This window comes from Lepidochelys kempii, chromosome 8 (assembly GCF_965140265.1).
Source record: "Lepidochelys kempii isolate rLepKem1 chromosome 8, rLepKem1.hap2, whole genome shotgun sequence".
In the NCBI taxonomy this organism is placed as follows: domain Eukaryota; kingdom Metazoa; phylum Chordata; order Testudines; family Cheloniidae; genus Lepidochelys; species Lepidochelys kempii.
The window spans coordinates 12,709,293-12,724,701 of NC_133263.1; the positions used below are offsets into that span (position 1 = coordinate 12,709,293).

General features: G+C 37.1%; 1 protein-coding gene across 10 annotated transcripts in view; it reads left to right on the forward strand.

The window, feature by feature from the left end:
* Positions 1-13,981, forward strand: part of CDKL3 (cyclin dependent kinase like 3) — a 40,182-nt gene extending 26,201 nt beyond the window's left edge. For 5 of the 10 annotated variants that reach the window (XM_073355558.1, XM_073355557.1, XM_073355556.1 and 2 more), the window contains exons 8-14: positions 1,461-1,614; positions 2,399-2,476; positions 4,656-4,990; positions 5,951-6,044; positions 7,011-7,173; positions 8,123-8,220; positions 13,109-13,981. In XM_073355558.1, the coding sequence (XP_073211659.1) occupies positions 1,461-1,614; positions 2,399-2,476; positions 4,656-4,990; positions 5,951-6,044; positions 7,011-7,173; positions 8,123-8,220; positions 13,109-13,159 (973 nt within the window). In that variant the 3' untranslated portion in view covers positions 13,160-13,981. Of the gene's footprint in view, positions 1-1,460; positions 1,615-2,398; positions 2,477-3,281; positions 3,319-4,655; positions 4,991-5,950; positions 6,045-7,010; positions 7,174-8,122; positions 8,234-13,108 lie in introns of all 10 variants that reach the window. The other 5 variants (XR_012160217.1, XR_012160216.1, XM_073355561.1 and 2 more) reach the window with 5 other exon arrangements.
* The last annotated feature ends 1,428 nt before the right edge of the window (positions 13,982-15,409 follow it).

Below are 15,409 nucleotides of genomic sequence, written 5' to 3' on the forward strand. Positions count from 1 at the left end.
AATAGAAAATGCACAAAGAAGTTCATAGCTTAAAGGTCACCGTTTCTATGAGGGGAGGGGCATAATAGGTGTGCCACTTTGCAACCTCAGAAACCCAGGGGTTTGCCCAAAATCTCTAATTGCACACACAAGTGCCCATTAATTTGTGATATTACCTGTTTTGCATGCATATACATGGGGTTTTTTTTTTACATTGCAAAAATGTACAGATTTTTCCCAATACACACACCCTCAATGAAGCAGGCAGAATGTCTACACCTGACACACTACAGCAGCACAACTGTGCCGTTGCAGCTGCACTGCTGTAGCGCTTCACTGGGTATGTCTACACTTAAGACACTACAGCTGTCTACACTGGGGATTAGGTCACCTTAACTATGTCACTCAGGGACATATTTTTCACACCCTTGAGTGACGTAGTGAAGCCGACTTAATTTTTTAGAGTAGACAAAGCCTGAGTAGACACTACCTTTGCTGAAGGGAGGGCTTCTCTCATCACTGTACCTTATCCACCTCCCCGAGAAACAGTAGTTAGATCGACAGAAGAATTCTTCCATTAACCTGGCACTGTCTACACTATGGGTTAGGTTGGTATAACTATGTCTCTCAGGGGTCTGGATTTTTCACACCCTTGAGGGATGTACCTATATACATGTAAGTTTCTAGTGTAGACCAGCCCTAAATGTTTGGTTCTTAAGAGCAGTTGTGTACAATGATTTAAATGTTTTAGTTTCTCTGTGTTGTAGTTTTGAGGAGGACTAGTGTCAGCCACCTTTCTCAAAACTGATTTCTAGTGGCCAGAAAAAAACAAAACAAAACATGAAATTGAATTAATGGTTTGGAATAACACTATACTTTTCAGTTTGGAATTATAACTAACTACTAATTAGTACAGTGAATGTAAATTATACATGATGCAAAACAATAGTGTGTGAATTAGTGTGTGAACTTTCCTTTTTCAGGATTAATTATGTTGGTGTCAAATATTTAGCAAAAAAGAATTAAAGCGTCTATCAAAAATGTTGCAAAACTGGCGAGACATATGTTGAATCAGTCAGACCTAAAAGGGATTTTGTTAATGTTTGATGCCAAGAAGTTTCCTTGAATTTTAGAACAACAATAAATAGACTAGTATATAATTTGTCAACACTAAAATTGAACCTTCTAAACGTGAATAAATTTTGCCTTTTGAAAAAGACTTTCTAAGGAACATAATGTACTTATTAGCAAACATTTTTAAAAACCTTTGTCTAAAGAGCCAAAATCAAATTTGTAAAAGATATGTCCTTTATTGACATGCTTCATAGTTTTGCCAAACATAGTTGCATCATGCATAAATCTGTTCATGAGATATTTGGCAGGTAAATTTGTTAATTAATGGGTTAGGTTAAGTATTGGCCATAAAATGTTAAGGGAAAAACTGTATGTATGAAAATAAAAAGAATATTTCACTTTATCAGATTCTTACCAGAACTGAAGGCTAAATTATTACAAGAAGCAAAGTTAAATTCTCTTTCAAAACTCAGAGAGAATAATAAAGAGATTGAACTAATAAAAGATGAAAAGAGAACTATTCATATTATTGCTTCTCAGAATGGTCCAGTGGTTGGGAAGGTGAGAATTAATTTCCTTAAAATATTTATTGTTGCATTAAATTATCATCTTAAACTGTATAACTACAATATAGAGGTACAGTAGAACCTCAGAGTTACAAACACCTCGGGAATGGAGGCTGTTCGTAACTCTGAAATGTTTGTCTGAACAAAATGTTACGGTTGTTATTTCAACCACTTAATGTTGACTTAATACAGCTTTGAAACTTTACTATGTAAAAGAAAAATGCTGCTTTCCCCCTTTTTTTTTTTTAGTAGTTTACGTTTAACACAGTACAGCACTGTATTTGCTTCTTTTTTTTTTTTTTGTCTCTGCTGCTGCCTGATTGTGTGCTTCTGGTTCTAAACGAGGTGTGTGGGTGATTGGTCAGTTTGTAACTCTGGTCTTTGTAACTCTAAAGGTTCTACTGTAATAGATTGGACTGTGTTTCTGAAGTCAGTGTAGTTAGAGTAGGAATGAATTTGGTCTGTTACATTCAGAGAGACAAATATTATCAAAATGAAACAAAATTGTTAATCCATTGTCTTATATTTTGATATATTGATATATTTTGAATCCTGATTCAGCAAAGCACTTAAGCACATGCTTAACTTTAGGGATAAACTTAAGCACATGCTTAAATACTTTGCTGAACTGGAGTCTAGATGTCTGTAGTTAGAGTAAATCTGATGAAAAGATGATGAAAGAAGCAAGAATCCTATGTGACTTCATTTAGATACCTTTCTAATCTATCTGCTAGCTACCTGTATATATAACACTTTCTATTGCCATTTATATCTTACAGATGTTTTGGGACAACAGTACCAAGGATTCTTCCAGTTGTAAAGCGGTCCTCAAACTAGGGAGCAAGGAACATTTCTTGGTGATTTGCAAATTATTATTCATATTGTGGTAGCACCAAAAATGTGCTAGGCACTTTCCAAAGACAGATGAAAACACATACCCTGCCTTTAAAGGAAAGTTTGAGACCACTTTATTAGTTGAGGAATCCATAATATTAGTGTTGTTCAGAAACACCAATAAGATACAAATAGCAACACTGGTATTGGAACAATTTGAGAACCAAGCAGTGAGGGGCTGAGAGGAGAGATGATCCATGAGAGGCTATTTTTGTTATGAAGTGGTCCCCATGATGAAAAGGTAGGAGAATCACAGTATTCCAGAAACAAATAATACTATATTAAAGGGACATAATCAGTCTAAAATCCAGTCAATTTCAAAACATGAATTAAAAGTACTTTTAAGTACTAAGTCTAGATCTACTGGCAAATTTTGTAGTTTTGTAATCACACTTCCCTATTTGTAAAAATGTTTTTTCTATTCTCTGTTGCCGTGTGAATGATGACACGAACTAAATAAGAGATTGACTGGTTATAAAAAGTGGAATTGACTGTTCACTAAGTACTGTCATAATAAAAATAAACAAAAAATAGATTATTATTTTTTCTCGAATTGCTTTTAGTTACAGTAAATAATCTTGGTTGTTACTTGAAGTGTAATTTCTAGGTTGACTGCATGTCCCTTTAAAGCATGGTTATAGCCTTTTATTCCCCTAGCTACACTTTGCAGGTATGCATAGGTCCTTTAATTCCGGACTCCATTTAGAGTGTTAGAAAAATATATTCAAATCAGCAGTCTAAATTTAATTCACATTTTGTTTTTCTTAGGCCACATCCTATTTCCTTGATGAAGGCATATATTAAGGTTATTCTGCTGATGACATTCTGACCAGAAGCTAGTTGGCTATTATGTTAGGATACTGCAGCAGGTAAGTGATATTTTCCCCTCTCCTTCCCTTCTCTAGGTCTAGCGAGGGTAGACAGAGAGGAAGACCACAGTGCTAGGGCTCAGTTTGTGGGTGGGAAGCCAAGAATATAAGTGCGTCCTCAGCGGGAAGGAAGCCTCTGACAGGACAGACGGGTGCTTCTGCTTACACACACATACACACTCACGCTCTCTCTTTCTCCTGAGTAGTTCCTGCTCTGTTCTTTCCTCTGTTTCCCGCATACTTCCCTCACCAACTGATCTACCACCGGCAAGAGACAAATTTGGGGAACAGGAGATTAGCAGGTGAGTGGAGCAGTCTACTGCTGATCCAGGGAAGGGAGGCCGAGGAAGGAGCTGGCTTCTGGCAGTAGACCCAGAACATTTCAGGGATAAAGGCTCTCTCCCCGCCACTATGTATAGAAGTGGTTGTTTGGCCTGTCAGCAGCTCAGTTTTCTACATATGCTTGGTTCGTTTGTCCCACCACCCTCCAATTAACCCTAGGACTGTAGTCCTCCTATAAGACATACAGCAAGAGTCAAACCAAGGAAAATATGGGGAAAAACAGAGTCCTAGTAGCTTGCTAGACCTTCATTTAAGAGATGGGGGAAATGTCACTTACCTGTTGTTGCAGTGTCCCAGTATAGTTGTTGGTACCCTATCTGCTCTGGCCAGTCACCATCAACAGAGTAACCTCAGCCCCTGAGCAGATAGGGCTGGGAAAAAGAAAATAAAATCCCACATTAAACTACTGACTTGAAACTTCTTTGTTGTTGTTGTTAATTTTAAGCTGTAGCTAGAGTTTTATTCTGACATGTGGCTGCCAGGTTAAATAGTCCTTTCATTAACACTTCCATTTTTAAAAGTTTTCAAGTTATTAAATGGCAAAGGAGTCTGCCTGAAACAAACTTTGTGTTAGAAATACAATTTATGTTTCCCTCTACTGGGACAGCAATATAATAATGTATTATTATTTATTTTAAAATGATCTTGCCACCTTGGTACATTTGATGTCATCATTTGATGCTTGAATTTGAACAACTGAATTTACAAGTTCTAAAAATCTTTGATGGTCTGAAAAGAGCATTTGGACTCCCAAAGCATAAACAATGGTAGGGTCCAGTCCTACAGAGCAATAAGCACTCTCCACTCTCAATGAACTCAATGGGAATTGAAAGACACTCAACACCTCGCATGACCAGGACCTAGCAGACTAAATTAAGTGACATATTATGTTTCAGAGTGTATGTATATTTTGATATAGTATCTCTTCCAGGATATTGAAAAGGACAAAAAATCAAAGGACTTAAAAGTAAAAGGTACAAAAGTGAAAGGAGGGAAACCAGAGATTCCAGAAATAAAAAAGATTGAACAAGAAGATGCAGTTAATCAGTGGGCTCCTTCCTCACAGAATCCTCCCAGTTTTCCTCAAGAGAGTAAACCTACAATCACTGAGATAACCACCACTGCAGCAGCTAGCAACGATCCCAGCGGTGTGAAGGAAGATCCTCCACTAATAGCAGTTGGTACAACAATGCCACCCATCAATCCAAATTGTGGGAACCTTACTACTGCAAATTTCAATTCACCCTTCCCACACTCAAATACAAGGTTAGAGCCTATTGCTTACATAATGAGGTAGTGTTTGAATAGACAGTCACTCTTTAATTAATAGAAATATCTTTTGAAATGAATTCACTTTTACCCACATTTACGTATCTAGTGATGGTTTGGTTAAATGAACGATTCTTTCATTTGGTTAATATGCTGTATGACTAGGGCTAGCTAAAGGCCAGCTGTGGCTGTGACATTTCACAGTGCAGCCCACATCACTGCTTCATCTTAAGTACACAGATGGAGCCCACAGAGATGACTTGTCCTGTCCTGGATTGAGCCAGGTCAGGTCTTTTGGATCAAAGATAGGACAAACTGAGATCAATCATTTCTACAGGCCACACCACTATTAAAATGAGAGCAACTGTTCTTTCAGAAGAAGAGGGTTCCTGTAATCTGCTTCTTTTTTTTTTCCAAATAAGATGTAGCCTTTCAGCTTTTGACAAGTTGGCAAGTGGTCCTCTGGCTGGAGGGTGAGCACTGTAAAAGTGGCTGCAGCGTGGTGGTGGGCATCTGTGAATATTATGGGAGATGGAGATAGATGCATGGGAAAGTCTCAAGGCAGGAACTCCTGCATATAAATCCTTGCCCTGACAGTGACTCCCTCTATAACCTTAGATCAGTAATCTTAGCTTTTCTTTTGTCTGTTTCCCTTCTGTACACTTGGGATAATATTTCCTATCACTATTATAAGAATGTTGTAAAAATTAATTAGTTAATGTTGTTAAAATAATTAAAACATGAAATGTAGTGTTTAAATACTAAGTATTACTATTAAATGGCAGTCTCCAAAGCTGTGTTGAGATATGTCTGTTCTCAGATGCCAGACACCACCCGCACCAACAAAGCTAGTTTAGAATACATTTGTGAATGTGCATGTTTGTTTACATAACGAGCACATATAGCACTTAACTGATAATCAATGTTGCATATTATAGTTGTATTTCTTTGTCATAGGCTACCTGAAAAAGCAAAGAAAAGGAGAAGCCCTTGGCAGTCAGTGGGACAAATAGGTCCAAACAACAGACAGGATGATGGGACTCTGGCTCAAGTATGTTTATAAAACTGGTCATTTAAAATTAAACCCTTTCTTCTCTCTTCCATAGTATTCTGTATTTCATGCTACTGTCTTATCTGTTTGTACTTTTCCTGTTGACACATAAGACTTCCATGTTGTGAAACTCTTATTTAAGGACAGGCCTAGTTGTTTCTGGAGACTCCCAGCTGGTGGAAGGGGAGGGGGTGGTGGAGGGGAGTGGGAATGGAGGAGCAGCTCCAGAAACTAGAGTAAAAGAAATTCAGACTCTGGATGAAATCCTGGACCCATTAATGAGTGTTTCACCATTGATGTCAGTGGATCCAGGATTTTGCCCTATAGTCTTGAGAGTTTTACACTTTCACGAACATCTCTCGCACTAGTGTCACTGTTAGGTTTTCTCCATGATAATCCTTGACCAGTTACCAATCATACCTTCATCCCAAGAACCCCACTTTTTGGCATTAACAAATATACTCATTTCCCTTCAGAGCTCACTTCCTATCTTTTATTGTGAAAACGCTGGTGGGGCCAAAGAATAACACACGTTTTTATTTTGGTGTGTCTCAGGTCAACTGACCATTCCCACATGCAAGGAGGTATGACAAAGTAATTGTATGCTTCTTCATTTTTAAATTGGTAAGGTGGCAAACAATACACGCTGATGTAAGTGCCTATGTCCCTGAATACCACCACCTGCAGGGGACCCAGAGCTACATTATGATAGACCTTTTTTGAAAGATAAAAATTCTAAATGTTCTCCTATCCCATAATGGTGATTCATAACTGGTAGTGATACATAGTTAGCTTCCTCTAGCATATGAAGACCTTGGCTTCTGGAACATTATTGAAGTTTGAACTTTTAATATATTTTACTTTGTTTAGTTGGTGGCAACCTTTTGAAACATGCCAAGAAAGATATAGGTAACAGCCATACCCATGTCACATACAGTTTTAAATATATTGTGATTTTCTGTTTAGACTCAAACAGAAAAAGTCACACTGTATGAACGAGCTGCTCAGATTGATCAAATGGCCAATATGAACCGAAAGAAACGCAGTATTTCAAAATCTGAAAAGAAAGACATCCATTTTCCAGAACTTCCAGTAACAGCACAACAAAAGGAGCTGAAAGGAATGGAAGGTATGACATTGTAATTGCCTTTTGCTGTTTGCAAATCTGCATCAAGTGCCAGTTGAAAAGAAGGGTTAATCTAACCAAGACTTAGATACCAGTATGTGATTTTTGGTGGAAGGTGCTGAGAAAAAAAATGCATCAGATTGGACAAAATCACTGCTGTGCACTCATCTGAGTCTTTGGACTGGACAAGCGTCCTCATTTGCAAATTGAAGTTAGCGCCATCTTTTAAAGAGGTCCTTTATTTTTAACATATTAAACAAATCTTAAAAATAGAGTTTGGAATTTTTTGTCAGCTTGTTTTATTTTATTTGTATTTCCACGAATGTGAACTGCTAGACAAATGAGCTTCAATCAGGATTTCTAGGGAATCAAAGATATCTTCCATTGTTGTGTGCAGTTATGTTGTAGGTGTGCTGGTCCCAGGTTATTAGCGAGACAAGCTCAGTGAGGTAATATCTTTTATTAGACCAACTTCTGTTGGTAACAGAGACATGCTTTCGAGCTTACATAGAGCTCTTCTTTAGGACAAGAGCTCTGTGTAAGCTCAAAAGCTTGTCTTTCTCACCAACAGAAGCTGGTCCAAGAAAAGATATTACCTCACCTACCTTGTGTCGCTATGGGAAACAATGACATCTAGAGACTAGTTCAAGTAACAGCAGCTGTGTAGCCAAATGGACACCCTTAGTAGCATATCCGTAATTTGGTTCTTCTAATTAAAATGATCAGAGTCTGAATTTAAATGGGAACTGTATCTCATATTCAGTGCTCCAGCATACAATAACTGGTTGTCTTCTTCTGTAATCTCCATACTCAATTTTCAGTATGACCCTGGTTTTCTTGTTCAACACTATTTCAAAAATAACCATTTAAACATAGAAGATGAAACTGAAGGAGCATGTAGAAAGGAAAAAACTACAATATGCAGAAATAATAAGGTATCTATTTGTAAAAGTTAAACAGGTAAAAGTGCTGAAGAGGGAGTCAAAGAAATCTGAAGTATCTAAAATACCATCTTTACTACACGTGGATCAGAATCAAGAAAAACAAGAGGTAAATTAATATGGTATGTTTGTTTAGTAGAGAAATCATGTGGGTTGGGCTATTGACTCACTATGTGAACATGAGGAAAAATTACTGTCTTGTGTCTCAGTAAACCTAGCTGGAAATTGGATAAAAACTTAAAATCACAAGCTCATTAAAAACTAGATGTTGTATCTGATATACATTTCCCTTGTTCAGTAACTTACAAATAAGCATGTTGCATAATTAAATTTGTAAATAATAGATAGCAGTTATTAGCCGTATTTCTAACACAGTAACTGAAAATATAACTCTACTGCTTCAGAATGTAATACATGATTAAGAATTGGAACTTTACTTAAGATGAAGATAAATGACTACAACTGGCAAACAATTGATCTACTGTCAGAATCCATGACTGCAGAGAATATGTTGAACTTAATACACAATAAACCAGTTCAGACCCGGTGTAACCAGATGCTACTTTATTGACTTTACTGAGCTAGTCTTGATTCTGCTCACTATATCCCCAGATACTCCTACAGAAACTCCTTGCTTTCCATTTTCTGACAATGCAATCAAAATAGGTAAGAGTAAAATGCTACTGTCTGGAAGGTTCAGAAGCAGATCTGCCAATTGTCTGAGGATCTCTGCACTCAAGCAGGGCAAAAATCAATCCACATCTTTCCCTGCTTGTAAAGGGAAGAGGTTTCCAAATTTGCATTGCAACCAAACACAGTAATTACTCACCCCAAAGCGAGACATGTCTGGGGGTGGATATAAGGATCAGAGTATGATTGTCTAGTTGCCAAACACAGAACAAATTCCTTTGCTATTTCCCAACCTGAAATTACACACAGTTGTAATACTTAGCATATCTGTAGCAGTTTATAATTTTGAAACATTGTACAAATGTTAACTAATTAAACTTCAAGAAAAGGAGTACTTGTGGCACCTTAGAGACTAACCAATTTATTAGAGCATAAGCTTTCGTGAGCTACAGCTCACTTCATCATGAAGTGAGCTGTAGCTCACGAAAGCTTATGCTCTAATAAATTGGTTAGTCTCTAAGGTGCCACAACTACTCCTTTTCTTTTTGCGAATACAGACTAACACGGCTGTTACTCTGAAACCTGTAATTAAACTTCAGAATATCTCTGTGAAGCAGCAAAGTAAGTATTATTTTCTCCATTTTCCAGAAGGGGAAATTGAGACCCAGAGAAGATAAGCACAGGTAGCTTGCCCAAAGAATCACTTGGAATCAGTGTTAGAGCTGGGATTAGAGTTCAGGAGTTCCTCGCTCCCAGTTTCATTCTGTTCCAGTAGGACATGCTGCATCTCAATATCATAATTAGGCACTATCTGAAATCCATTTATGTGTGTGGAGGAAGACCAGGATTTCAATAGATAATGCATTGTTCCATGATGGATCATTTTTAGCATAAACAATATTTAACAGAAGGGCAATATCTTACAAACTGTAAACAATTGTATAGTGGGGGTTCTAAGAGCCATTGAACCAAACTGTAAATCCTGTATATGATCCAGCACCTATGTGCATCTCTTGTGCTAGACACTCCATTAACTTATGTGTACTGTCACCAACAGGTTAGGCTTTAAAAGTAATAGGGGAAAGCACAAGGGTTGCAACATTTGTGGGCATGTCAGTGAAGCAAATAGCATACCAAACTCCTCCTTTTTGGCTTTACCATGCTATATCACATGTTTATGAAATGATATGAAATATTGTTTTACAGTAAGAGAGACTGAAAAAATAATTTATTTGCAGTCCATTGTAAAGTGTATGATTATAAAGTCTGTAACTTAAATGTATTGCATACTTCGCAGTATAACCTTAAACTCTTCTGTACCTCAGTTCCCTCATATATCAAATGGGGTAGTCATGCTTACATAATCTTCATAAAGCACTTTGAACTCTATTGAGGAAAAGTTCTGTATAAATGTCAGCTCTTATTAAACAGGCCATATCCTGAGGTTCTTACTCCATTTTTACTGAGGTCAGCTCCCACTAAAGCCAGTTACTACTTACCTGAGTAAGAGCTAACTGAAAATTGATTAAGGACCTAGGGATTTTTCCCATTATCATTTGATTACATTTTCCATAATTTTCAGTTTTCGTATATTTACATAGTGAGAACTGAACTGTGCCAGAAAGGAAAATTCATGCCGCTTCAATGATATAAAAAGCTTCAATGGTACCCTAGTTTCTGGATATACACTGTGAAGAATTGTTGCGTAACTGAGTCCTAACATCTTTGTGCACAAATATTACAAGAGTCAAGAAAAGAGTAAAGCTGAACACAACTATATGCTTTTACATCATAGAGTGTTATGGGACAATGTTATACATTTGGAAAAATCTGACATTGAATGAAATGGTTGAGGATGACAGTTCAATGCTTCATAGGCCGTACCTGCCCATGACACCAGTAGTTGATGCCAAGTGTCTGATCTGGCTGGACAAGTGGAAAACAAAAGACAGCACTGTCTTGAATGTCAAGGGCTTTAATCTTCATTATCAGCTAGGATCTGATGGAGGAAATGAGAAATAAGAGAGTACACTGCTTGGGTCTCTAGTAGCTATTCACACTAGTGAAGAGGAGTTTGGGGCATGGTTAAAGGCATCATTTTTCATTGATTCACAAATCTGACGGCTTTTAGCAGTTAGTGCTGCAATGCAAAAACTGTTAGCAGAGAAACAGTGTGAATATAAAACTGAATAGATGTAAGAATGAATAGCCAATCAACTAACGTTCCTTATCAATTTATTTTCTAGAATACTGGAAATACACAAAGTGAAAATAAAACCAATCTGCCGGATGTAGAATAAGCAGTGTAGAAACATGAAGCTTGAGAGACTGCAGAATCACAGTACAGTAAAATCTGTGCTTTTCTATTTAATCTTTCATAAATGAAGATATTTGGATAATTCTGCAGAAAATTTTATAGACTTCACGTAATATATGGTTATTCTCCAGGAAATTACTTTAGAATGCATTGGTCCTAAAATTGCTTATATAAATGAAGCTACATTAAACTTTTATGAAATCTGAAACACACAAAACTTATTTTTGAAGGCTAAGTACCAACATTAGGCTCCTTCCAGTATTATGTATAAAATCTGTACTCCTATCACTACTGGATGTCCAGCTGATCTAAGATTGGCTAAAGGTCATTAATTAGTCTGGCATTTCTGTAAGAGCCTGTTACTCTTTTCTCTGATAGAAGATGATTTAAGACTTCTGTAATAGTGTACCAGATAATAATGGATCATTTGATGTGTTCAGATGCTTTAGGGTAATGTGGGCCAAATTTTCTGTCTGTTTAATTTTAGCACCCATTTTTTCCAAACAATTTATTGTGACTGCATATGTGGTTGTGTATGCATTTTGCACATGCAGATTGGGCATTTTAATGGCCAGCTACCCCATTTATAGATTGTTTGCATATGCAAGGCTGATATACGTGCACTTTACAAAAGTGGGTACACAAAATCAGATGTCAGGGTTAAAAACCTGGCCTCTTGTGTTTTCTTGTTTATTATTTTGGATGGTGAGCTGCACACATCCTTTGCTCATTAGGGTTGTACTTACTATTTTCGTTGTAGTTTCTGAAAATAAAAGAAATTAATTCCAGACATTTATGTACTGAAAATATTCATGCTCTTGGAGTAAGCAATTGTTAAGATAACTTACTCTTGGTGTAACACTCAGTAAAAATTATTTGGCTCACGGAAAATTCCTGAATTGGAACAGCCAAGATGGTCATTTTAGTTCATTTTTAATACTTTATCATTTTAAGGGAAACCAGTTGCAAGGTGGAAAACATTTTCCTTATATGAACTATGAACAAAGACATTGGGATAGGTGTGAAACTTTAAACAATAGGTTTCTACAGCGCATTGTTTCACAGCTACATCAGCTTTTTATTGATAAACGGGTCTGGGAAACATGTAATAACAATAAAGTTAATGTTAAAAGGGAGAAGGAATATATGTCCAGTATGTATGCAGAATATAACCAAGTTCTTGTTTCAGCTGTGGTATTACAGTATCTGCAGGGAATGCTACGGTTAATTGTCCATCTATTTTTTTTTTTTTTATTTGAGTGAACCATAAGAGTTCACTCTATGTTGAAACTTGTCTCAGACAAGAAGGAGTATTTTTAATACATAAATTGTTTAGGTGTGTGTGTAATTCTTAGAAATAAAAAGGCTTGCTCAGTTTATAGACTTTTTGTGTTCTGAAATATTATTTCAAAATCTTTAATGTAGTTAAATATGTTTTGCAAGCTGACAGTCCATAACATGAATTGGCCTTTGTGGTATTTAAAACAACAAAAATATATCAAGCTTCTGATACTATAGTAATGTTTTAACCATGTTTCTCTAATTTGCATGTCTGAATTAATTTAACACATTTATGGATTAATGACCCATTAGAGAGATCAGTATGCTTATGTAAGAGGAACCTGCACAGCACTGCAAGCTTAACAAACAATAGCATGCATCTGTGCAAGGGAAAATGTACTCCAGGAAAACAGATGCATACTGGAAGAACAGAGAAAGATAACAGATCATTAATAGATATTTTGTATTCCTTATTGCTGTTTCCTATGTTGCTAATCCTGCCTTTATTGACTGTAGGCCATATTCAACAACAATGTAAACAGTTACACGTCATGTGTAAGTGTGTGTGAGAGGTGAACTAGTGTACATTTGAGTGATTTGGCATTCAGTGGGTGTGCAAAATGAATGTAAATTGTATAAAGAGGGGATGGAAGGATAAGTGGCATGTCAGGAATTAGGAAGCACATACCAGGTCTTCCTGCCCTAATTTTTCATTTTAATTATTACATATTTTAACTTCTCTATTAACTATATTTATTTTATTTTCCAGAAGGTCACTGGAGCATCTGGAAAAGTTGTTAAATCATCACTGACTGGATGAATCAGGATTTCCTTTATTCCTTTGTCTTTTCCCCAAACTATTAGATCACAATAAACTGGAGGAGGTGAAGCTTCCTCATTCTATACATACAAAGCTGTAGCATCAGAGTTTGAAGTTTCTAAGTACTGTAACAACAATTTAGCTAACCGCAGCAATGGTTTGTAGTGTATCCTCCACACTGCAAGGAGGGAGAAGAAGCCACTGAGTACCTTATTATGAGGACCCTCATTTTCCTTCTTGTCTTTATCCTTAGGAGATAAGGAAGAAAAATACTTGGTAGTAAAATATGTAAAACTTTATAGTGAAAAGAAACCAAACCGGGAGAATTAAACATAACTTAAGGATAGGTATTTGGGGCTAAGGGAAATCTAAAGAAAAGAGTGGAACATTTAAAAAAGACCCAACGTGTAAACTTTATTAAAAGTACCTGTTTCACTTTATGGCTATTTAACATGGTGGCTGTTTAAATCTAGCAATTAAAATATACTATTTAAATACTACTAACATTTTAAAAAAGCAGATTTTATGGTAGCAAAGCGATCAAACAATCAAAATTAGGTCACTTGAGAACAGTTTAATTGATTTTTATGTAATGTCTGAGGCATGCAAGATTAAACATATATACCAGAGTCCATACAATTTCGCCTTGCTATTTGCCGTAAGCCAACTATGCAGCAGTGACACTCTAGCTCTTCTTAAGTGTTGATAGGTTTAAATGGGAAGTATTTGACTGACAGGCACTAATTATAATAAAAAACATGTTTTGTGGGTTGTCTCAGCTGTGAATGTGAATTAGCTGTACAGTCGTCCGTCCCCCCCCCCCAATGCAGAGTTGTTGTAGGCAAATGTGTAATATCACTAGCGTGTAGCCAGCAGCTTGGAATTTCTGTTTTATGTGTGCTGGATGATCCTTTGCCGCCTCCTCACCAGCACTGAACCAATACATTCCCAGAGTAGACCCACTGTTATACACAATGCTCACATAGTGGGGATATTTGAATTTAGAGATGAGAGACTATGCTGAGATTTGGAAGGGTGGGGTGTTATTACTTAGTGCTAGATCTCTCAAATATCAGCATTTAAACCTCTCCCGCTGCAGGTCTAGGGAACCATTTCTTACCTTAAATGTATTTTGGGGGATGGGTGTACATGGTGTCTAGTAAGCCCATTGCCACCTAGTCTGGAAAAGGCCTTCTTGGAGTTGGAGGTCAGATTTGGGAGGAATAAGTGCGCTTACCACACACCCAACCCCAAAACAGAAGATGGGAGAACATCCACCTAGTGTACTTTGAAGATCCTCAGAGGAAAGGGACTGCAGCTATGAGGCTCAAAGACATGGTGCTAAGGGGAGGCTGCAAGAATAAACAGCTAAAGATTTTCCAGTTACCATGGCCTATTGCATAGAGCACTGGACTGGGACTCAGGATACATAGGTTCTATTCATAGTTGTGTCAAGGGCCTGCTGGCTAATCTTGGACAAGTGACTTTGCTATGCCGTGCCTCAGTTTCCCCATCTGTAAAATGGCGATACTGACATCTTTTGTAAATTGCCATGAGACTCTATGATGAAAAGAGCTTATAAGAGCTAGGTATTATTAATTGAAAACAGTCAGTTTCCCCAAAGAGGGCCAATAGTTGGACTCTTCTGGAAGTGTGTTTGCCCATCCTTGTTAGATACAGAATTCGACAGGGTGGTAAAAAGAAGTCCCAATGAGGAACTTAAATAACTTCCCAGTCTTTGCCTTAAGAAATTCTTCCTCCAGGAAGAATAGCATATGACTACATCCACCCTGTAGAGTTAACCAATACATTAGAGTGTTAGTTATACAGAAAATAAGTGGGAGAGCCAAGAACAGAACCTTTTGGTCTCCTGACTCCAGTCCAGTAATTATTATTACTCACATGAAATCATACAGGCAAACTCAGCGTTGTTGAAAACACAAACAACTTTACCAATGGCACTATAGTTGCATCCACTTATGCCAGAGGTTAGTTTGTCTCATTATCCTCTGTCACCTCAAAGTCATTTCCACAGAACATAATAGGAATTCTACAGATGGAGTTAAAAGGAAATACAGTTTAAAGTTGTATAGGGTATGTGGCAGTCCCTTTAATTTCTTTCATCATTAATCATTGGACCAGATTAATTCGTTGTGCAACTTCCATTGGAATAAGCATTATGGCAGGGAATAATTTAGCCCACTGTGGGTCTTTTGTGTTCAGTCTCATGCCATTTTTCATTAGGATTTT